This window comes from Polistes fuscatus, unplaced genomic scaffold (genome assembly GCF_010416935.1).
Source record: "Polistes fuscatus isolate 324 unplaced genomic scaffold, CU_Pfus_HIC Scaffold5, whole genome shotgun sequence".
In the NCBI taxonomy this organism is placed as follows: Eukaryota; Metazoa; Arthropoda; class Insecta; order Hymenoptera; family Vespidae; genus Polistes; species Polistes fuscatus.
Genome location: NW_025113129.1, coordinates 13,470,680 through 13,495,796, shown reverse-complemented (window position 1 = coordinate 13,495,796; position 25,117 = coordinate 13,470,680). Strand labels below are relative to the sequence as shown.

The window sequence follows — 25,117 nt, the reverse complement described above, 5'->3', positions numbered from 1 at the left end:
TACGTTTTTATTCGAGTCTTCTATTCCTTCCCTTCCTCTTTTCGCTCCATCTTTTAATATTTATCTCTTTAACCTCTTCCCTCGTCGTCGCCGCGTCATCGCTTTGTCGTCTTTTATATATCGTCGTTACGTCGTTGTCGTCGTCGTCGTCGTCGTCGTCGTCGTAGTCGTCGTCGTCGTCGTTGTCATCGTATCGTCGTTGTTGTCTCTTTATCTCGAAAGGAATACAGTGCGATTGAAGAAATTAAAAAGTCGTTGCTACACGGTGTTATGAAAAGTGTAATAAGTGTGAATGTGAAAAAGATCGGATAGTAGGATAAATTTCTACGTGTTTCTTCGAGGGATAATGTTCAGCCTTGTCGACCAGAGGGACGTTTGGCTAATACGGAGAGAGACGAGAGTTAGCGAGGAACGCAGGAACGCGTGACAGGTAACATTTTCTCTTGAATGTGTCGCCTCCTAGCAAGGCCGTTAAAATAGGTATTTGTATTTTGTACAGAGCCAATCGTCGAGTAGTCAGTCGGTCAGTCGGTAAAAAAAAGATGGATGCATTTATCTCTTTTCGAATGGTTCTCGAAAACGTTCGATTAACGTTCGATTAACGTTAGAAATAATATTCCTTTCGACGGTCGAACGTTTCGAAGCTTTTGAATGATTCTTGGAAGGCGATCGTCGTTCCTCCCCCCACGTTTGCGCTCCGCTCGCATCGCGTGCCCCGCGGCCGACATTTTTATACGAAATCCGGTTCGAACGCGATACACCACTGAGAGGCGTCAACGCTGTGACACGTAAATTTTATCTCACGATTTAGATAGAAGTTAGATATTTATTCTTGCTTCTTGGCTATACGAAAGAACATGAGAGTAATAATAGCGTAGCAGCAGCCCAGTGTTGTCGGCTAAACGAATTTTCCGACTCGTCTTTGGAAATTTTCCTCGTGGATCGTCTATCGACTTTGATATCAGGCTATCGATAATTTTCAATCTCGAAACGAGAAATTCCATGGGAGTGATCGATGATGAAAAAGATGATCGCGTTGTATAGCGCGGCATGCGAGTTAGGAACGGAGAAGCCAGTTACGTTGTTCTCCCTCTCTCGCAGCATGAAGAGGGGGCGTTCTCTTTTATTTTTTGACCTCGAGTCACGATCTCTTGACCGCTTTCGACTCAAAGGTGCCGTCATCCTCCGATACCCATCCTACATTACAATGTTCCTTTAGGATTGTAGGTTTTTTTTCCAATTCTCATTAATACGATCGAAAGAAGATCTTAAACACGATTGGACAAGTTTAGGCAAGCTTGGACAAGCTGGGCTTCTTTCGACGTTTCACACGGCAAATAACAAAGCAAAGAACAAATACGCGAAGAAGAGAACACAAAGCTCTCGTTTCATTCGCTTATCGTTCGTTCGTTGATACGCGTACAGCGAGATGAGACGTAACCCGTCAGTAACGAATATTATCGAAATAAAATATAAAAACGCTGTCTCTCTCTCTCTCTCCCTCCTTTCTTTTCCATTTTCTCCCATTTTTTGATTATTCTTACCTCGTTATTACCACATCGCGCAATTTCCATCCAGCATCCAATTAAGTTTTACGGCGTTCATTTTTAATTCGTTCGCTTTAAAGCGTATCGCACCGTTTTTCAAATCTTCCGACCGAATTCTCTTTCTCTCTGCCTAGTTTTTTTGTTCGTAGATTATTTTTGCAAGTATATGTTCCCATGAATATCGCTCTATTCTTTAAAACGCGAAACGGCAACCGAGCGTGAGTTGCTCGTTCCTGGAGTTCTTCGCATTAAACTCTACTTCTGTTTGTCTCCCTCTCTTCCTTTCTCTTTCTCTCCCCTCCCCTCCCCTTTCCTTTCCCTTCCTTTCCCTTCCTTTCGTTCGTTTTAGCTAGCTCCCTGGTCTATATTCCAGCGAGTGGTCATGGAAATGCGAAGCTTACCGTAAGATGGATACGCCGAGTTTCGTTATGGGTCTTCTGTCTCTCCCATGTAAATGTCGGCGGTGGTATTCATAACGCCCCGTTAACCCGACCATCCTCGTTCGTCCTTTCATTTTCGCGCGAACGATGGAGACGCGAAGCGCCCTACTCTAAACTTTCCGTCGCCTTTGATTCCCTTCGCGCGAGTCTCTAACTTTGCTATGTGCGAGCGTAAGCGTATGCGTCGACGTCTTTAATATTAATTAAGTATCCATTGTGTAACCGGCAGCAACAATGTTGTTTTCGCAGAAACTCTCCTCCCCTTTGTCAACTCTTCTCTACTCTTTGTCATTGCGCGAACATCATTATAACGAGCTTGGAATTTCTTCAATGAAATTGTCATTTGATTCACAAGCCATGCGTAGTTACGATTAAACTCGCGCGCATTTAAAGAGAAACAATTTAGACTCGAAAACCAGATATACCAGGGTATACCGTAGTCGGGCTATCGACGATTTCTACGTAAATACTTAGTATAGTATGTATATTTCGAGTAATGTCCCATTAGTCAGAGGATGATTTCATCCTTTCGATTTCTAACAATGGAATTCCGTGCGATCGAACTCGAAATAAAACACGATTCGAGATAAAAAGAAGTCCGATAAGTTGGAGTAGTATTATCGTTTGCCGATCGCGGTGCAGTCCTCGTCGCTTTCTCTCTCGTGACTCGGGTTTGTTTATTCTATCCTAGAGTAGAGAGAGTGTTCGCGGCGGATAATCGCCAACGGATCCCATCGTAGACGCCATTTTTGATTTTCGCGACGAGTTTATATTTTTTCTTATCGACTTTACCGAACGTGCTTTTTTTCCATCGATAGATTCGATCGAGTTCGTTCGATTATTTCTTTTCGAATAATCAACAAACAAAATGGAAAAGTCGAAAGTTCGAAGTTGCGAGCGAGCGATTATTCAACGGAAAGAAAGGACGGCCTAGCAACTGCGACGTGTAAAGCATGCGTCCGGAGTCGAAATTCATTGTACGTCGAGTCGTTCTACGTTAGGCGGAAAGACACGTTCATACATACATATATACTACGTATATACTAGACGCGTATGCGGTACTTAAATACGCGTGGGGTGGCTGAGTGGACGTAGGAGAGAGAAAAAGATAGAAGAAAAGGTATGAATGGGCTAATCAATTTTCAGACGCACGACCTGCAACGAAACCAACAAAGTACGAACGATGTACCTAAACTATTTGATTACTTTAACATAGCGCGTATGCCTAGCTTTAATCGTTTTTACAAAACATTTCTATTTTAATTCAATCGGTTTGATTTCATTTTCCCTTGTTTATTACGAGTTGGTTTTTTACGCAAATACCATACATATACATATATATTTTCGGGAGTAATTCTCGCATCGAGACAAAGTTCTATAACGCTTGCTTCATTCGTGCAAATAAAACGACGACTGTGCTTTCTTTTATTTCTCTCTCTCTCTCTCTCTCTCTACATTGGCTTAGAAGTAAGGGGATTGTAGGGGGATTGTAGGGAGATCGTAAGGGGAAAGTAAGCCAAGGGCGAACGCGAGAAAGAGAAATAGAGATAAACATAGAAATTTGACTTTAATAACGCTCCGCGCTCGGATATCATCGTCTAACTAAGAAAATGATTTACATTTATTTACTCGAACTCTCGTATTCCACGAATAGCGTAGGATGCGGAAGATTTTCATTAAATTCAGAGAGAAGAAATAGGCGTAAATGTGCACTCGCGAGTCTATCGAGACGGGAATTCGATGTCGAACAAATACCGTTTTGTTTTTTGTAAATAACATTAGCCATCGTAAAATAACGAAGCGATCGATCGGTCTCGCCGAGTCGTTGACTAATCGTCTTATTAACTCGACGCAAATGCGAACCGTTCGCTCGATAAAATTAGAAGGACGACTTCCGAGAAATAGACGGAGATGGAAAAAGAGGAAGGAAGTCGGGCTAGGCGAGCGGTACTCGTTTACCCATGAAATTCTTCCATACGCGAGCTGCATACGAAGGTAAAAGAGAGAGATCCGATCTTATCTTTTGTTATCGGGAGCTGACATAGATTATCGCGGGAATGATTCAGCGTCCAAGGTGCCTTGGCCTCGACTCGAGCAACCTTTGGAAAGGTCTATGTTTGCTCCGACCGTCGGGCCAAAGCGATTACAACTTTATCGATTCGGAGGCATCCGTTTCCACAAAGTCTTGTTTTTGACTTTTCTCGCGCGATAGACCCATAGTTATGAAAACTATATTATCCGGCTGGACCTGCAAAGTTAGTCGACGAATTCTTCGAGTATAACATTTCCTAGGAGAAAAGCCCAAGTACGAGCAAGAGAAGGAGAAAGAGAAAGAGAGAGGAATTCCGGTCAGCCGGTTTCGTATTTTGACGGTGACTCTAAGAGAGAATTCCAACGACGTGGGTATCGCCTACGTGACTCGACTCGACGATTAAGTGTGAGACGTTTTTTGACCGAGTACTAATCGCTAGGTACATCGACTCTGTAAGTAAGTACGTACTTGTAAATATATACGAGTATTCTCATCTCTCTCTCTATATATATCTGTTTATCTATAAACAATATGATCTTATGTTCAATAGATCCAATTGAAATATCAAGGAAATTTATTCTCTACCATTTAGATTCAGTCTATATTTCTTTTTCTCTCTATCTTCGATGATTTAACATTGGTATTTTCCAAGCAAACTCCGACGAACACGACCTTATTTCGTAACTAGTTTGAAATGAAACGAGGGAGAGAGGCAAGGGGAGAAAAAAGAGATTCGAAGCTAGTTCTAGCCATACTAGAGTAGCATCGGAATAGTACATTGGTTGTACTAGGACGGAAGGAGGTCTGGAAATTAACGCGAACCCGATCCTTCCGCGTAATCACCGAATTCCAAGGCTTTCAATGCGTCTCATGAATATTCATACCGTTTACGTAAGCCAAGAAGACCCCGCCTTCTCTCTCTCTCTCTCTCTCTCGATCTTAATTTTAATCGTTCCAAAATCTCTTCTCCCCAAAAGAAAGAGACAATTCGATCGAAGTATTTAATAGTCGAGATAAGATCGCGGTCGTTCGCGATCTAGAACTCTGATCGGTCTCCCTTAGATCGCTTCGATAAAATAATAATCATTGCGGTCTACGAATTCCACTTACGTCTCGATGGCGATTCCTTTATGTACACTTTATATACACCTTTAGTTTTGCCGACGGAGATGGAAAGAAAGAAAGAGAGAGAGATAGGTCATTAATCTTGGAAGGAATCGAGCGAGCCACAAGTGGTTTGACATTCGAACTATTCTGCTTGCTCATCCTCCGAGGAAGAAGAAAATGAAATAGGTAATCGTTCGTTTTTAGTCTAATCGATTAGCGTTCTCCCTCGACATCGATGTGAAACAACTTTTCGCGTACCGTGATATTTCGAATTGGATGCGTTCCGAGCCGACTTTTCGAAGATCGAAGGAACGCGCGAAGTCAAATTAGTCCACGGCGAGTCGTATTAGCTTTTTCTTTGATCTTTTATCTATCTTCTTTTACCCCCTTCGGCTCGATTCTCCCTCCCTGTCCCTCTCGTCGTGATTATCGAGCCTTTGTCTTTCTTCTCGGAACTCGTTTGGAACGGAACGGTGGGCCCCTCTTGCCCCTACTCTGCTTGTCTGGCCTACGTTGCCGCCGTTGCCTCGTACCGAGCAAGCCCCGAGATCGCATTCCTCTGGTTTCGTGTAGCTGCGACCGGTGGTCCGGTCGATTTCGAGCGGCCTTCGCGAGTCTCTTCGAATCGTTAATTGCTCTCGTAAACACTCACCGTTCTTTGAGTAATCGTTTCGAGTTAAACTATCCCACAATTGTTTCCACAATTTCTTTTTTATTCCTCTCCCGTTTATTTTGCTCCCAAGGCAAGAGAAGATTTTTTTCGAAACGTGGTACGATCAAAAGTAGACAAAAAGTAGACATTTAAATACTAAACTCGTCGATCCGTCGAAATAGTCTATCGATTCGCGTTTCCGATGCGGTCGGCAAAGGAAGAGACGGGATTTTTCTCGTCCTCTTCCTCGTCCTCTTCCTCTTTCCGAATGAAGAAAAGGACGAGAAAGGAAAGATGAAAGAGAAGAAAAGACTAGTCCGGCAGTGAGTTACGCAGAGAGCGGTTGCTGCTCGGGATGCCGGTCTCCCCTTCCATCGAGCAACCCCCAGCCTAGTTCGTGTCTCGTGCCTTCACCCTCCTCGTAATAACGGTCCGCCGTTTTACAGCTGGTCGACTCCTTTATTCGAGGATCCACGTGGATGGCAGAGGGGATCCGTGGGGCGCGTCGACGTCAGAATTTCTCCTCTGCGGTGGCCTGGAAGGAGACTGCGATGGGGGCAGGAGGGAGAGAGGACTCCATCGTTGTGCAATTTCTCCGGCGTAGCCGAGCCAAGGCCGTTTTATCGCTTGGATAAAGTGTAGACATACGACCCGAGAAAGGCGAAACGGAGAATGCGTCGCGTGTAAAGCTGGAAGAAACTCCTCTCCTGGTTTCGAATCTCTTGCTTTCGATCTCTACTCCCCTCGTCCCACCTTTCTCCTTTCTCGCTTGATTAACAACGTGTGAAATTCCCTCTTCCTCCTCCTCCTCCTCCTCCTCTCTACGCCAAGTGCCAATCTTCTTTTCCGTTTCTTATCTATCTCTCTATCCGCGTCTTTCTTTTTCTTCGTCTTTTCATTTCGTTTTAGATCAACTATACCAATTATACAAATTATATTACGGCAAGGATCATTATTATGGAATCGATAGTACGATCGATCCTTTTCGATATTAGCGAAGAAATAAAATTCGCGTTCGCTATTTTTAGCGGGGGGGGGAGGCGAGAGAGAGATAGAAAAGACAAAGTACTAGAAGGAGAACATCGCATGCAGATGCTATCGTGCGCCGACAGCCAAAATTGGATCGAATAAATCCTGAGTTTATTGTCTCGAGCTTGGGAGAGCTTCTTCTCTGTCTCTCTGTCTCTCTCTCTATCTCTCTCTCTTGAATAAGTAAGAAGAAAACGTTGTCTCGAATTTTCGTGCCGAGTAACGTCGTAAGAATCTGCTGCTTCTTCTCCAAGGAAGAAAGAAATCGCGAGTTAGGATCGCTAATAATTCATTTTCAAGGGGCCTATCTTTGTCGCATCGGACTGCAACGAGAGTCGTAGAAATTTTCTTCTCTCAATTATCTACGATGCTAATTTCGTGAAAAATGATCGTTTCCATTCTTAAAGGATCGCGGTACCGCCGAGACCTCTCGGGGGAACGTTGATATATTCAATTTTGTAAATAACTTCAATCTGTGTACACATTCGATGTTCGTGCAGATGTTTGTCGTAGATTTGTTCGTGCGTCATCGACTCGTTTAAAGAATCGTTCGTTCAATTATCGCAGTTGATAATTAGTAAAAGTTTAGCTCGCGAAGAGAGCCGCGCTCATCGTCGTCGTCGTCGTCGTCGTCGTCGTCGACTTATTCTCGCTGGTAACTCGATCGCGCATACGCGCGCGCGCGCGCGCTCGTATATACCTACTGGGTGTTCCGAAAGAGATAGATATACCAAAAAGAGGTGATACGGGAGGTAATTTCCAAGGAAAAACGTCTTATGCTTTGCCGACATAAATAATAGTAGGTATAAAAAGTGTACCAGTCACGCTTCTCTTTCTTTCGGTTTGCCGAGTTTCATGCTAGTTGCGAGTCTTTTACAATTAGTCGAGGATCTAGAGTACGGAAAGGAGGCGACAAGAAAATGGAAGGAAACGTTCGGACAGCGTTGCGTCGGATTCTCGAGCGGAAGTTAGCGCCAACGGAGACTGGACGTTGGCCATCCGGCGAGTAATAGAAAAATATACGACGATACGGCTACGTTGGAAAATCGCCGGTTAAAAAAGCAACGTCGCGCAACGGCATCGAACGATACGCGATCGTTGGTATAACTTGGGCATTACCGACAAAGATGCGATACGATTTATGCTTACGAATGATGTTCCCGCTGCATTGTTCTCGCGCGCGTTCGCCCGACCATGATTAATAATCTGCCTCGTTTTGCGTAGGAGAGAGTCGCGCGCGCGTCTCTTCGTTCGAAAAAGAGATTTATTAGCCGGCCGCGACGGAATACGATGGAACTCGTAATCGTCATTAATCATTTTAGCTCGCGGGGAGGCCCTTCCTAGGGCCTTTTTTCAAAGACAACGCGACGAAACGTATTATCATCGTTGTTAATAATAATGTTGGGAATAAGAAATTTCGGTGGTTCTCTCCTCGATCGATCCTCCAATTACTCGAGACGCGTTTCTTTATTCGCTTTTTCTCAAATTTCGTATATTTTCTTTGGAGTTTCGACGAGCGACCGTAAGTGGAATAACCGTGGTATATCGGGCGTAACTTTAGCGAAACGCCACAAAGAGTTCCGATAATACGGGTCATTACGGTAACTGCTGTCTACCGGGGCAATTTTCAATTTTCCTCACCCTTACTTTTCTCTTCCTTTTCTTCTTATTATTTCTTCTCGCGGTAGCCACCCGTCCGATCATTGCCTCGCTTTTTGCCCTTTGAATTTTCGCTTTTACTCTCCGTGTTTTCCTTTTTTCTTTTTTCTCGACAATGAGAAAATGATGAAGAATGAGATAAAGAAATGGTCGTTTGCTCGGCGAGTCTCTCCTTTTTCTTTCCCAACGAATCGAGATCCATCCTCGTTCGATCCTCAACGATATTTCAACATTTTTCATTGATTATATTCGTCGTAAATTATTAATCGACGCGGCGCATAAATATACGCGTTTCGCCCGCCGACTCGATCATTTATTCGAAACAAATAAACCAAGAGTCGTATATTCCGATGTATACTTTCGAGCAAAACTTCTCTCTTTTTCTATACCTACATGCGCGAGCAATACGCAACGGGACGATATCGTTGAAACTAGAAACGTATTAATTATCTCATCGGGGAACCATTGATCTCTGTTAGCCGTTAGCGCGACAAGCATATTCGTACGTAATACTTTTGAATGGTTTATCGTTAAACGAGATCGACGAGGCAGAGTACACGCAGAGCCACTTTGTCGCCTGGTTGCCTCCTTTCGCGTTGAAAAACGAAGCGGCTTCGGTTTATCCATCGTTGATCGTCCTCATAATTTCCCTCGAAACTATCGTGTCTCGAGCCTTTTCGTGTTTAGATAACATATCTCTCTCTCTCTCTCTCCTCTTTCCTTTATTCTCACGTAATAAAACGTAGCTAACGCATTTTCGCGACGACGAATATTGCTCGTTTTACGTAACGCATCTACTACGTACGGAATATATACATGAGCTTTCGAACTGTAAGAGGAAAGAAAACGTAAATAGAGAGAGAGAGAGAGAGAGAGAGAGAGAGGGAGAGAGAAGCGTTTCTCTTACTTATTATCACGGATGACATCCGCGCGTTCGCTTTCGCCTAATAACTTGGCACGCCTTTCTTTTTTCGAGCACATTCGTTCCGCAAGAACTTTGGAGAAAACGGATGTCCTAACTCTTTCCAGGAATATTAAAGCACCGTCGCGTGTCGTCGATCCTGGACGTTTTTGATTTATTTCGCCGATATTTTCCTATTTTAGATCGGTTATTTTTTATTTGGAAAAAAGAACAAGCGATCTCCGTTAGATGATAGAAGATAGATATCGCGAGCCTCGGATATTTATTCCGTATGCAAATGAATCGTTCGACGATAACACTCTCGCGGATGCGTATGCGAAAGATCTCTCTCGTCGTATTAACCCCGTCGCGTTCTTCTTACGTCATTCGATTAAAGCCGAAGAAACCGTTTATATTATATACTTTTGTATATCTCTTTTTTCTCGGCTTTTCTTCTTCTCGTAAGATAGTAGGTTTGCGTTATCGATCTTCCAAGAAGATATTTCAGCTCGCCTTGGCACGCCTCGAGCGAGAGATACGTAGGTACGCGCGCGTATTCGCGTAAGTAAGCGCAAAAATGTTTCGTATTTTTTGTTCGCGGTACGAGTTCTCGTTTTAGAAAAATCGATTCGATCGCCGCGTTTTTATAATTAATAATTTAGGACTTGTATTTTTACAACGCGTTGAACATCTTATTTTGTCGTTAGGTCGCATTAGAAATCGTTACTTAGTTGGATCGTAAGTCTTGCCACAGTGGGGGTGTTGGAAAATACTCGCTGTAGGAACGAACTTTACGACCTCTTTTGGGGTTAACGAAGCCTTACTCGCGTCGAGCGGATACGGTTTAAAGGTAAACGCCACTCGAGAAAACTTTCAAACGCCGCTGAAACGTTCCTTCGCCAATCGGAACACCATGTATATACATATATATGCAAATTACGTATACACGCCCCTACGCGCAAACTCTCCAAAAGTCCTTATTATTTTCTTCCTATAGGATAATAGTTAATAAGAGGAATGCGAGCAACATTCGCGGATGCTGCTAGTTGCTCCTTCCGTCGGACCACGTTAATTCAACTATTCGAACTTTTCTTTCTATGCTCTTTGTCGTGAAAATTGTCCAGTAATATTTATTCAGTTTTTTTTTCTGACACGAATTATTCTTGCACGTCGTTTCGTTCGTTTAACGTAAGATCTCGTTGCGCGCCTTTTTCGTTTTTCTTATTCTCTCGCGCTCGCGCTATTAAATCTAAGTGGCTTAAGGCCTCAAAGTCCGCCTGGTGCCAATAAAAAGTGGATGAAATTACCCTGGCCCGGACCTCTGCTGGCGGTGGACGACGATCTCTCTCCCTACCATTCTACGAGAAACCACGCACTTTTTCCTTTTCCGTGCTTTTCGCGTTAGAAAATGCGATAAGAGATAAGAACGGTACGTTACTTCCGACCTTCCGATTTCTTTTCATCGCTATCAGCTTTTTCTACGCAGGTAGGTCAAAAGTTCCAAGCCGATGTTTTAAAGTCTACGAACTTTTGGCGCCTTGCTGCCCTCCCTTTATCGATTCGATACTTTTCATAATAATTTCTACGGCCGATCGTCATTTTCGCTTATTATTAAATATCCTTTATTTTTTATCGGAAATCTTTCTCCGATCCCTCCATTGGGATATAATATCGAATTTATGAAACGGGTTGTTATGGAAGCGCATGAAAACGAAAAATCAACTTCGGCTCTCGAATATAGCTGCACGCAAAGTATAACCCCGTATGGGTATTAATTAAACGGCCAGAATTTTAGAAGTTATTTATCGCGGGTTGCGTTTAGTCTTTTAATAAAACACTATTCGCCGAAAGGCGACAGATTAAAATGAATTGAAAATGAACTGGGAGCGAGTTAAAAATGAATTTAAAATGAATCGAAAATGAATTTTAATATTCGAAATACGCAAGTAGGTACGTAAAAGGTATCGTATACGTATATCGTGTATATTATATCTTTGTATTTGCTATGTTATAAATGAATGACTAGGAATGTACTAGGAATGGAAAGGACGAAGGTTCTCGAGTGAGGAAGCATTCGAGGATAACGCGACGTCATCGATTCGAGATCGAATCCGGCTTTCCACTCCGTCGCTCATTAAGATACCCCTTGCGCATGGCCTTTTGTTCGCTTACGAGGACGATAATTACCTCGACGTGCGACGTTATCTCGCGTATGAATCATGCTAACCCTGACGTAACGCGTGCTTACTCGTGATTCGACATTGTGATGCATTTAGGAAGCCAGCTACGGTGTATCATCTCAGACGTGCAAATTGCTTTCGACTCGTCCGACAAACCTAAATTCCTTCTCTCTATTATTTTTCTTTCTTTTACGTAATCGCTTCAATATACTTTTCTAGCATTTATTCTCTACATTTTTACCTAACGATCGAAGAAAAAAAGAGATGAGTTAACTATTATAAAAAGAGATTACATCTCGAAGGCGCTTACGTGGATGCGCATTAACTTGGCTATCGCGTATGCTATATCCATGAGAGGTCCATGAATCAAACGAAGAATACAAAATAGGAAGAAAAAGAAAAAGAAAATTTGCGCGAAGGTGGATCCGATTTTTCCTTTCTCTTTGAGCTTCGGACGGAAAAAACAGGGTGGGGGGGGACGTACGGCGTCTTTAGTCTTTATCTTTTATTTCACGAGGCTCGACGTTTTTTCCGTATAAATCCTTCGATTACTCGGCACGGCAAAGTCGGTAAATGTAGTCGACGAGCAAAATGGGGGGTTGGACGCGGTGGACGAACGTCGTCGTAGTCTTGGAAAACTTCGTTTCGCCGCCAGGACGACGGCTTTAAGTGATTTATAATCAAAACTGGATTAGGTTGGATGGAAAAGCCTTACGGTGCTCTTGTCTCTTCCCCTTGGTCCCCCTCGTTTGCCCTATCTACCCAGTACTACGGTGATTTCAAACTCTTCCGACCACCATAAAAGTATACGGCGCGACTATTTTTCTTCTTTTATTTCAATATCAAAGAACGAAATATATTTTCCATTATTACGGTAAAGCTAAGCATTACTTTTACTTTTCGAACTGAATTATTTAGCGTATGCACGCGTGCATAGTTACTCGAGATAAAAAACAAAGGTAACTTTAATTGCAGGATCAAAAGCAGGACGATTAATAGTAACCGGCTTAATTGGTGACAAAGTATTATTACTTTATCGATAATCGATCGGTTACGCGAGCCACGAGGGCTTCAGCCGCCTCTCCCCCTTCTTTCCATTATAAAACCATGAACCTTCGGGCAGCTCTGATTAATGTAACGAGATCTCGTGTTTTCTCGTGTTCTCTCTTCTTCTTTCTTTCTCTCCATTACGTTACGTTTAAATTTCATCTTCCTTCTTCCAGTTTTTATTTTAGAAAGGCAAAAAATGGAGCAAGAGAGAAAAGCGAGTAGAAATAGATGTTATTATTTACGACTTTTCTCTCCGTCTCCCTGGAGGAAACTGCAAGCTCGTTTAAAATAGTCTACGATAAACATTCCGTAGAAGAAAAACAATGGAGCCGCGAACCGTCGCTTTTCGCGCGAGACCCATCTATTATTTCTTCCTCCTTCCCTCCTTTCTTGCCACCTTACCTTCCTACTTTTCCCAACGAAAGTGCAAACTTCGACTCTCTTTCCTTTTGTTGGAAGCCATCTTATGTCAATGCTCCTTTTATTAAACCCGAAGCACGCGACGAAACAGGTTTGCGCAGGAATATTGAAAAGCCAGCAGGGTGCGTCCTAATTTCGAATATCGTTCGAGTGGACTATTCGCGAGAGAGAAATCGCCTGTGAAATAGTCTGTGTTTTTCGCGCGAGAGACTCCATTTGAAATTCAATTCGCCATCCTAAATACAGACGTTCGCGGAGCGTTCTTTGGCCACGCGTTAAAGGCTTTCTCTCTCGGAGACTCGGCTCGGAGTTCCCACGGTACCGCGGTAGCCGAGATCGGAGTTGCTTTTACCTCTTAGACCAGAGTTAGCGAGTCCTTCCTTTTGGAAGAGCGCATAGTTTAGAAGGCACCTTTTCGAATAACGCAAGCACCTGCGATCTTTAAGTTCGATTCGTCGAATTTTCCTCGTCTCCCTCCTGTTTCCATGTTGCAAAGCCTCTGCAAATAATCGATCGTCGCCGGCAATCCCTAGTTTTCTTCTTCGAAAAGGCTCCTCGATATAGGCAAACAAACGCCGCGGCGCTCTCTCTCTCCCTTTTAATGGTAGTTCGGGCTACGCGAGTTTCGAAACTTGCGGAGCCAGGAGGATTACGTTTGTAGAAAGGGCGGGGTGCAATGGCAGGGGTGGTGCAATCTTTTCGTCCCGACGGTATCCTTTGTCCTTGGGACAACGCGCGCCCGTGTTTGCGGGTCGTGCGTTTTCGACTATCCGTTAGGGTTTTGTCGGCCGCTCCTTACCCCCCGCTCGGTGCAGCACATCGAACTACGAGGAGGGTGCTTTATGGCGTTCCTTCCCTCTTGCGCACGCACCACACTCGCAACGCCCGAGTACGCGTGAACCTACCTCTCTATCTAAGCATCGGTTTAAGCGAACCCCAAAGCTTCGATGGTTACGGACGACCCTCGGGGGTTTCGGGATCTACGCTGAAATATAGGAGAAACTTAACGCGGCATCGAGCTTACGTTCCGAACAGGGAGAGACGGAGAGAGAATTTAGAGAACATCTTTCTTCTACGCCCCCTGCTCCTTTTCAAATTGTCTCGCAGCTTCTTGCGGCTCTTTTAAGTACGCGCCTGGAAAAACATCTGCTCTCTGGCCTTTGACGAACTCGTCTCGATGATCTTTGAGCAATGGAACGATTTTCCAGAGAAATCTTTGAGAGAAGCTTTTTAGCGAGAGTTAACGTCGCGTCGTTGTACCTACGTCAGGAGCTATCGATCGGCTAGCGGATTTGCGAAAAGTTTCCATTAAGCGGAAACACGTGGCTCGTGCATTACGTCAGCATTATACTTCGAGCTGCTGGACCCTGTTCTCGTTACTTTCACATTAGCGCTCGCTTAGATAGCCAACCGTGCGGGACTAGCCTTTCCTTCCTAATACAACCTAGCTAGTGGAACGAACGTTCCTTTATTTATATTTTATTATTTATCGTTTCCAGCTGAAACGGATATAAATATATAGAGGCCTCTTTTCGAATATCATCATCGATCCTTGGAAACAACGTCTTTCGACGAACGATACAAAAGAAGAAATCGCGCGATTCGCATTCCGTTGGTCCGTAATCGGTCGCTTTAATCATTCTACGAATTAACGATCCACGGCAACAGCAGCGAGCGCGATATTTAATTGGAAAACTCGATAGCGTCCTCCCATTTGGAATTCGTTTAATTCATATATGAAGGATAAATGGAATATGGGGAGGATACTCTCGCGTTGCTCGTCACCGTGGAAACGATGATGCCTATGCGTTCCTCGCGTATTCATGAAACAACCGGGAAAGGACGTTCAAAAAATCATACTCTACCGAATCAACGCGTCTATATATATGTACATATTTACGCGTTAGAGCCTAAAACTATTACCCAAAGTACGCTTATTCCTTCCTAACTCGATTAACTTTAACAACCAAATGTTGTTCTTCTTCTTCTAAAGTTAAATCGGAATCTAGAAAATATAGGTTAAGACGAAAGATGATCGGAGAACTGAAAGTTCCGAGTATACGGTAACGGGAGCTACTCGCTAATTGCCACGAAATTATTCAATAGGGTGGCGACGGTGGGCACCGCGGAGGCGAGTCACGGCCCTGCCACGGCCCTGCCACGGCCCTGCCACGAACTCTCTCCGACCGTATTCTCCTACTCTCCCGACTCGTACTTCCAACTCGCCTACCTTTAACAAGTTGGACGACACACGTGTGCTTCTCTCTCTCTTTCTTTTGCTATGCCTCCATCGTCATCGTAGGTACCTACCTACCCGGTTCTATTTGTCTCTGTCACCGGTAAATGGCCTTTACCGAGCATCGAGTCTCTCCTTTTTCCTCCCCCTCCTTCTTTCCCGTTTCTTCTGCTTCTCTTTCGTTCGTTTTATTTCTCTCTCGGTCGAGCGCGAGTCGACACTTCATTTCGTTTGTTATCCGGAAATAAATAAAACGTCTTTCTTACGCAACTTTCTTTACATTCCAGTTTGTATTTATTTTTCTTCGATATATTTCATCTCTCTCGCGTTTTGATCGACGCTCGAGATGTATGTTGCATATGCAACGAGCCGCCGAGCGAATACGAGAGTGCATTCGACTTTGCTCGATGAATTGAAACGAGAGTCGGTAAACTTGTGCTACGTATGTAAGTATAAATACGTAGCGAGCAACCTGTGGCCGACGAATGCCTCCTCGCGAATCAAAAGAAAATTTCAATTATCGTCCATTGTGTTAGAATGTGTGCGTTTCGAGTCAAAGTAATTTAGGAATAAAAAAAAATAAAAGTCGATAAAGGAAGCGTTGCGGAGGAGGTACTTTTACAACCCCCGTTGCGGTAGACGTGCGTGCATGCTCGATTTGCGACGGCCATCTTACACGCGCGCGCGAACGCACACATGCTCGCAGAGACGTTTATGGTCGAGCGTTGCTCGCAAAGAACGCGAGTCCATTCCTCCTGTCCTCTCGGAACTCTCTTCGTTCCAACCTACGCTACGTCATTCCCTCGATTCTTATCGCCTCGACAATAAAAACTTTGCAAACGCCAAGCGAACCTTCCTTCTACTTTCTTTCTTTTTTATTTTCTTGCCGCAGTTTGCGACAACTTTTTCAAACGAGGACGTACGAGGAGTTCAACGGTATTAATACGAGGCTTTTCTTTTTTTCCTTTTGCTAACTCTTTTTCAGTCAAGTTATGATTACGCGTTAGGAAAACTCGGAGAAGATTCGTTTAGAGTGGTCGGTTGGTAGTTCGTCGCTTAGTAGCTCGTCGCTTAAGTGCACGCTCAACAATCCCAAGATCCCAGGTTCGAGTCTGACCACCGGACGATGATCTCTCCCCCTTGTATTTGCGGTGGCATTTTTTCGCTTTCGAAAATGCGAGTTGTATAACACCCCGACATGTTGATTTTCAAATGTGTCGGATAATTTGCAATTCGTAGATTAATATTTGCGTCTGAATTGCCCTGTATTAGTGTATGCTTTATCTAATACAGTTTCCTATAAGACGACAAATGTTCCATTTTTTTTTTTTTTTTTTTTTTTTTTTTCCATTTTATCTCTTTCCCTAATTCATTTCGTACGGAGATATAAATGTAAAATGGCGGAACGAAGATGTTCGGGGTTAGTTTTGATCGGAAAAGCGCGGAAAGCGATGAACGGCTGAGACAGTTTAAGAAAGTAAAAAAGAAGAGAAGATAAAAGTTGGTCGGTAATAAAACGGGACGACGAATGTTCGGGCTCTCGAGAATATACCGAAGAAGAAATCGTCGACGTTATAAAACGTAAAGGGAGTGAAATGTTGGGGCACCGACTCGTCTGGGTGCTCTTCTTCTCGTACCTTCGGAAGATTGTTTAAACTCATTAACGATTGTTTAACTCGTTAAAGACTCATTAGTGCCTCGAACTCGTCGGACCGCTGGAGATTTCACGTTGGCTCGCTCGGCTTCGAGACTTTGCTCTCTCCTCGTTTTTTCATCGAGCAAGCCTTTCCTTCCCTTTCGTGCTTTATTACAAGTAAATAAATCCAAGTTTTCTCGCGAATGGCTAGTTTCCGCTTAATTGTTTATCGACGAACGATAAGAATTGTCGCGATGCGATAAGCGAGTATTGCCGAGTTGAGAAGAAAATAAATAGGTAGATACTTAGATAAGCAGATTAATAGACAGAGAGAAAGAGAGATAAAAAAAAAAAGGTTTTAGTTCGCTTTAAAGTAAAATAAGCTCTACCTTTGGAGTAGGTATAAGGGTATAACTCTCGTTTAGTTCGTGTATCCGTTTAAAATCCTGCCCGTGGAAGTTTTCACGACAGTTTTTATCTACGGACCATTTACTTAATGAGAAATCAGGAGAGAGAGAGCAGAAAGCTACGAAAGAGCGGAAAGATTTAAAGGGATCTTTTCCTTTTCCTCTTCCTTTTCCTATCTTTTCCTTGTCCTTTTTCTACGCTTTTCTCGCCTTATATCTATCCGTTCGTTTTTCAAGAAAGAACTCGCACCGAACCAAGTTTGTCCGTCGCGTTTCTCCTCCAAAGAAGAGTGGCGGCCGTGGCCAAAGAGAGGGAGGGGGGGGAGGAATAACGTTCGACAAAGACGCGCCGCTATTTCTACCCGTCTCTCTCGTCTCATTAAAGACGACGTCTGATTTTTCCTACGTTCGATCCTTTCTAGTAAACCTCTAGTACAAACCTTTGCTATCCCGCGTTGAATTTGCTTTTTTTCGCTTTGTTCTATTTCTCTTCAAAGCAACTCTCGGCTCTTGTTTTCTCCTTACGCTCGCTTTATAATTTCTCCTTTCTCCATTAAGGGTAAGCAACGATGGTAGCGGGTGTCCATTAGTCGAGTATTTACGGGTCTCTCGAGAAATAGTACGCGTAGAGGAACAATAAACGTACAACGGAGGAGAAAGAATATACGCGGAGAAGGAAGAAGGAGGAAAACGTTCGTAGCTAGGTGTCATCGTCCCTTCCTCCGATTAAACGTGCTCGACCGCATCCAACTGTGTTCTTTTATTTGGACGAACTTTATCTCCTTAAAGGTGTTTTTCGCTTGCGAAAACGCCCCCTCCCCTCCTCCTCCTCCTCCTCCTCCCCCTTCCGCCTTGCATGCACGTTCGGCTAATTTGGCCGTTCGAAAGACCTATTTAAATTCCAGCTCCTCGTAACTTTCTCTCTCCTTCTCCTCGAAAGGAAAGTTCCATTTCTTTTCCCTTAAATCGAACTTACTATTCCGGTAACTTTTTAAAATTCTTAGGACGAACGTCGTCGTCGTCGTCGTCGTCGTCGTCGTCGTCGTCTCCGTAGCGTCTCTTCCTTTTTTCCTTTATTTTCTTTGATTTCACTTGTTCCTTTTCGATTTGATCTTCCTAACGAGAGGATTCGAGTCGTGACCCCTTTCTCTTTCTCTCATTAGATATAACGTGCATACATTTATATAATTGGATCGAGGAATGATCATCTAAATACCTCTCGCAAAGTGTTTCAATTTAACATCGTCCCCGTTGAAAAAGATCGAACGACGATGATAAATAAAATGTATTTATTTCTCTCGGATGATTATTTTTATCTCGTCGAAGCATCGTAGACACTTTGTATTCGATTATCGCTCGTTATTACATATCTACGCGCACACACACACACACCTACTAAGGTGTCTAATCATTTTCATTCCTCCTTCTAATTAGGTATTCAAATGACTGCGTATAGGAAGGAGGGGGGAAAAAAAAAGGAAACGAGTCAGGGATCGTGGTATGAAAATTTATCGCGTCTAAAGTATCTCGACGTCGTTAATCTATCATTTCAGGTTCGTTTAATGTTTGGCTACCAACACTCGTGTGGAATAATTTTTCGTAGCATCTTGCTCGCGTTAACATTCTCGTTAGGCCGAGATCGGGATCGGATCGCGAATGTATCGCGGTTCGTAAACCGTCGCGGCAATTAAGATTCTCGTTAATTATAGTTTTAACCTACATAGAGGTGCGCGTTGGTACTCTTCATAATGGGAAGAAAAGCGTATACAAGCGTACGGCACGTTCCTAACTTAACCCCGTCGTCGTCGTCGTCGTCATTTCTTTGCGCGGGTGACAGAGTTCCCGATACTTATCTCTTCCCCACGTTGGATAGGTGCCACGATCCAGTTCCTTTGTCTTCTCGCTCGCCGATCATTACGTTTTCCACTTATTTATAAAGAGAAGGGACGATTATCGAAATAAACCTTCTTTCCTGGCTTCTCCGATGGTACCCGCACCGCGCGCCTTCTTCTTTCTTTGGATATTTTTCGCAGAGCTCGCGGAAAATCGAGCCTTTCGTTTCATTTAATACTCTTTTTCCGTCAGAGTTTTGGTCCCTCCGGGTCATCGATTCGTACGAAATCCTACTCGAATTTTCTCCTACGCGGAGGAGAGTTCTCGCTGACGCGATAGTAATTATCACCGAGGTCGGAGCTATTAGATATCTCGTCTGGCTTTTGTTTAATCTCGATCGAAGAAGAGAGGTGTTACCGGCGTGTAAACCTTGCCAATGGACGACAGCCGAAACTTTCTCGATTCCAAATGAAACTTTATATTATTTATCGATTTACGTTTGGCATCGTTGGAAAATGCGTTCGACGAATTTCTATCGATTAATATTCCGATTACGGATGCGCGCGATCGTTAATTACAAATCTAAATAAATCTCGCGCTACGATACGGATAGTACCTATATCGTTATTCGTTGGGAGAAAAATAATGTACTTGCATTATTGAGAAGATTAATAAAAAAATCATCTCCCCGCGTACCTTCGTAATCGATAATTAAACGCGAACAACGTAATAATGTTTTATTATATTTTCAGGTCGTTAATCGAATCAATCCGATAAACGCGAATAATTGATATTTCATATGACGCAAAGGTGCGGGGGCGAACTTTAATACATATTCGATTTTGGTTGTTTCAGGGCTGGCCCTGCAACTCCCTTCGCAGGGAGGAGGAAGCAGCGGAGGAGGAGGAAGAGGAGAAAGGGGATAAAAATCGCGACGACCAGGATCCGAATAGAGATAGTAGAATAGAATGGTAGTCTTCCCGGGCGAGGGTGGGGTCGATGGGGGCGCGTTGGGGGGAGCGGTCGCGGCGGTATCCGCGAGGACGATGGGAACCTCGATTTTGGGATCGTCGTCGTCGTCGTCGTCGTCGTCGTCGTCGTCGAACAGACAAATCCGAGTGTTGTTGGCGATCTTGGTGATATTGGCGCCGCGATTGCCGGGCGTTCGTTCGACGCCGGCCGACATAGTGCAAAGGTTTCACGATAGCATAGTCGAACGTATGAATCATTTGGTGGTGGACAAGAACACGGGTCGAGTGTACGTGGGGGCGGTCAATCGTTTGTATCAACTCTCGCCGGATTTGAGTCCAGTGGTGCAGGTCGTGACGGGCCCGCAGGGGGACTCGACCTTTTGCTCGATGATCGACTGTCCGCAGGAGACGCTCAAGAAGCCGGTGGACAACGTCAACAAGGCCCTGGTCATCGACTACACGACGACCCGTCTCATCTCTTGCGGCATATTGTTTCAGGGAATGTGTACCGTGCGGAATCTTCACAATATATCGGACGTCGTGCAAGAGGTTCGCGAAGCGGTCGTCGCGAACAATCCGACGGCGTCTACGGTGGCTTTCATAGCGCCGGGCCCACCGAATCCCCCGGTTTCTCAGGTTATGTACGTGGGAGTTACGTTTACCGGGAACTCGCCGTACAGATCCGAAGTGCCCGCCGTTAGCTCGAGGTCCTTGGACAAGGACAAGATGTTGAACATCGCGGAAACCGCGGTGACGACCGGTACCAGGATGTACGTAAATTCGCTCTCCCGCGAGCGGTACCCCATCAATTACATTTACGGGTTCAGCAGCGGCGGCTTCAGTTACTTTCTCACGACGCAAATGAAGAACACCGACACCGCGATTTACATATCGAAGCTCGTCCGGGTCTGCCACGACGACGAGCACTATTATTCCTACTCGGAGATACCGATCAACTGCACCAGCGACGTCAAGATCTACAATCTGGTGCAGGCGGCTTACGTCGGTAAAGCCGGCTCCGTTTTAGCCGGCGATCTCGGCATAACCGCTCAGGACGACGTCCTCTTCGCCGTTTTCGCCGAGAGCAACGGCACCAGCAGCGACGTCCCCAAACCCCTCTCGGCGCTTTGCGTCTATTCTCTCAAAGCTATCAGGAGGAAGTTCATGACCAATATACAGAAATGCTTTACCGGCGAAGGACAACGCGGATTGGAGTTTATCTCGCCGAGTCACAAGTGCATATCAACGGTGAGTACTGTTGTACATTTTTCTAAAAAAAAAAAAAAAGGGCCCGAAAAAGTCCGAGTCCTTTCGCTCTATCGCGGCGGAGCGAATCGATAGTCGCGCGTCGGCCGTATGTGGGTGGCAGGCGGGTAGCGGGGCACATCCGTATTTACGTAACAGGTGGCATCGGAGAGCGCGAAAGAGATGGGGAAATACGCGTAGGAGAGGAGGAAGCCCGTTCTCTCGCAGATTCGTCGGCGAACAAAAAGAAAGGAGAAGAGAGAGAGAGAGAGAGAGAGGCCGTTTCGCGCGCGTGCACTTTCCTTTTCGTTTGGTTTCTTTATACGTACCTACCTTTTTCTTTCCCCTTCGCGCGCACGCACACACACACACACACGCTACTTCGTTCTTTCTCTCCTTTATCTCCGGACGCGGCGTTTTCCTAACGCTCCTCCCTTTCCCTCCGTTTTTGCTCTCTCGGCCCTACGATTTTCATTTTATTTCGTTCTATTCTCTTAAAGAATTTTTCCGATCCGAAATTCCCAAGATTGTAGTATTCCAAGAATACGGGCTGGGAAGAAAATGAGAGAAAGAGACGGAGAGAGCGGAGTAAATAAAGAGAAGAGAAGAAGATAAACAAGAAAAAGCGAGTAGAAGGATCGAAGGGGTCCTTTGGTCTAGCGAAACTTTGAAAACGAGCCGAGTTACGAGAAAAAGAGAAGAACGTTATCTCGGAGACCAGGGCAAACAATCTTTATCTCCTTTATGGTCTTCCTTATCCGCGTTCTTTCTCCCACCCCTCGTTCTCCCTTTTTCCCTTTTTCTCACGCGTTCTCTCATAGCTTCGACATTTTTCTCACCCTTTCCAACGTGAAAAGATCCTTTGTGTCCATCGCGTACTTTCTCACCGTTAGATGAGAGGGAGAGAGAGAGAGAGAGAGAGATGCAGTAGAAAAAAGAAGACGAAGAACCTGTTTGCTTTCGAAAATATAAAGAAATCTCGTGGACGCGAACGCGCCAAGAATATCATTTTTCTACCAAGGACGAGATTCGCCTTTAGTCGTACGACCAAAAGAGAAACTTGTAATATCATTCTTTTTCTCTCCGTGCCTTTCTCACTTTAGACTCGAAGAAAAGTTGTAAATATTAAGACGGAAGAACGCTTCGTTAGGGAAGGACTCTCGTCGAATCGGGAATGATTTGTCCTCGTCCTGAGGGGGAGAGAGAGAGAGAGGGAGCAAAATTGGAATGCAGAATGCCGGAAAGGGGAAGGAGCGCGCGGGGTGTCTATTTTTAAGCGGGGGAATGTCGCTTTACTCGGCACTTTCGGAGACGAGATGGTACGAGAAATTCCGCTGGCGTGGCACCCGAAAAAGAAAGAAGCGGAGAGAGAGACGACTGTTTGCTATTAAATATTTCTCCTTTTAAAAATAGAATCGTATGGATTTTGTCTTTGTTCCCACGCGATCGAATAGATTTTCTTTCGGAGACGCGCGACGTACGAATACAAAAAATTAAATTTCGCAGGCGAGAGAAAATAAAAATGGTGCTACGTCATAGACCTTGAAACGGAACAGCGAAAACTACCGCGACAGGTGTCTCGTTTTTGCCGACTCCATTCATCGAATGGGGAACGCTGTGTATAGGCTGGACCTTCTCGTGAATGAACACCGAGAGACGAGTGATCCAATTACTTTGTCCGTCTCTCTCTCTCTCTCGTTTTACAAAAGATCCGTATTTACGTCTTTATTTACGAGTCGTACATTCGAGTAATCCGATCTATAGAAATGCGATAAATATTTCTAATAGGTTCGATCGTATTTCCTGCCATCTTATCGTCGATATTATTACCAAAAGGAATTAGTAAATCGAGGAGGGTGTAAACAGAAATGGTAAAAGCTTCCAAGTAAATGTTTCTTTTAAAGATAAGCGTAATTGATATCGGTATTACGGGACTGAAAGTAAGACGGAGAAAGAGAGAAGAGAAACGAGAGGCGGAAGAAGCTTCTGTAAACAAACGATATCGTCTACGAACGAGAGCTCGAATTTATTTGCACGAGTCTTAGACGACGAGAATGGAAATTATCTATGTATTTACGTTCGTTAGAGTCGACGACGAGCTTTCACCGAGAATATCTGCTTTTCGCAAAAATCGATTAATGATCTCCCTCTCTCCCTCATTTTCATTCCAACGACTCCGGTTTGCCCTCTCTTTCTCTTTGTCTTTTTAGCGCGTTCGCGTCATCGACTTACGATTATTCCTCGCTAATTCGAGAACGAAAGTAAAATGACCGATTCGTCATTTATAAAAAGTATTAATTATTATATAATTATGTGTATACGTATGTGTATAATTTATAGAGTCGTACTTACTAAATATTTTTCTCCGAGTATTGTATATTATAAAAGTATCTCGTGGTAAGTGTTGAAATACTTTCGCGAGTCATTGTGTCTATTTGTATGTATAAAGCGAATACGGCGTTTCCCTACCTATTGTATATACGCATATATATATATCCGCGTACACGGCAATAGGGTGATCAAACAGGAGAACGTTAAACGGGGAAGCTTATTGCGAGTTTATACGCTCGTCTCCTCTTATCTTTTTCCCGATCGAGAATATCGTTTTACGAATCGCGCACGGAAGGAAACTATATTCGATCGACGTATTTCGAATGACGATGGAAAGTAGATTTTCGGCGAGAAGAAAATAAATTTGCCCTTATCGCGCGCGTCGCATTTTCCTTTCTTTTCGATAGACTTTTTAGCATGCGCTATTTAGATAAAGGCTAAGCTGGTAACTAACGGATCCAAAGATATACTATCTATAGTATACGTATACAGGCGTGTGTACGTACGCCTATAGTGGAAAGATGAAATCTCGCTCGGATTCAATTTTTACGTCACAAAAGGATAGGTGGAAAGGTCGGAGAAGGGTTCGGTTCGTCATCGGCGGAGACCGACCACCCGTCGTCGCGTTCGAGGAAAAACCTATTCGCGCAAATTGGATGGCTTCGCTTCGGTCCCGGGTCGAGCTTTGCAATTAAAAAGTTTCGAATGGCGAAAAAAAAGGTCTTTCGCGATGGCTGCTTTCGTCAAAGATTTTTCTCTCGCTCTCCGGTTTTCCCCTTTCTTTTCTTTTCTTATCCTTTGTGCTCGCACTATATGGTAGAGAAAAAAAGGGATAAAGGGCGTGTACTTGGCAGGTACTCGTTCGAGAGTCTCGCAGAGAAAACCACTGTGCGTTTTCAGCTTCGTGCGTGTTACGTCCATGAAAGGTTTGCCGTCGCCGCCGACTTTCCTTCATTTTTCTTTTTCTCCTCGTTACATATTTTTTACCCATTTTTCCGTACCTTATGTTTTTTTCTCGAATACGGGAAAAGTGGGGCATCTTCCCGTAGGTATTTTGTACGCGCGATCGATGCGCTTTTTCTTTTTTACATCTCAAATTTGTCGTATTCAATTTGTCGTTACAATCGGTATAGCTTTTATTTGTATCGTCGTATCGTAAATTATATACTCTTATAATTATAATAGGAATGACGACGGAACGTAAGAATATTTATTTATGTATTTATCCGCGTAGAGTTTTTGCGGTTTTTAATGAAATTTTTCGTTCTTTCTTCGCGTTGCTTTTCTCGACTTTTTTCTTCTCCTTTGTTTTTCTTATTTCTCTCGTTTCCACTCGTGAAATTATTTTTGCGGCAAGGAACCGCATTATCGTGTCTCGTTCTCTCTCTTTTTCATTTTTCTCGAGGGAGCTTGACCGCAACGAATAATTGAGTAGAAGAAA

General features: G+C 44.0%; 1 protein-coding gene across 2 annotated transcripts in view; it reads left to right on the top strand.

Annotated features, from left to right (window-relative positions):
• The window catches only part of LOC122522642 (plexin-A4), a 150,648-nt gene that overhangs the window by 23,299 nt on the left and 102,232 nt on the right, over positions 1 to 25,117 (top strand). The window contains exons 1-2 of one of the 2 annotated variants that reach the window (XM_043643877.1): positions 129 to 430; positions 19,985 to 21,348. In XM_043643877.1, the coding sequence (XP_043499812.1) occupies positions 20,098 to 21,348 (1,251 nt within the window). In that variant the 5' untranslated portion in view covers positions 129 to 430; positions 19,985 to 20,097. Of the gene's footprint in view, positions 1 to 128; positions 431 to 19,984; positions 21,349 to 25,117 lie in introns of those variants that run through there. The other variant, XM_043643876.1, reaches the window with a different exon arrangement.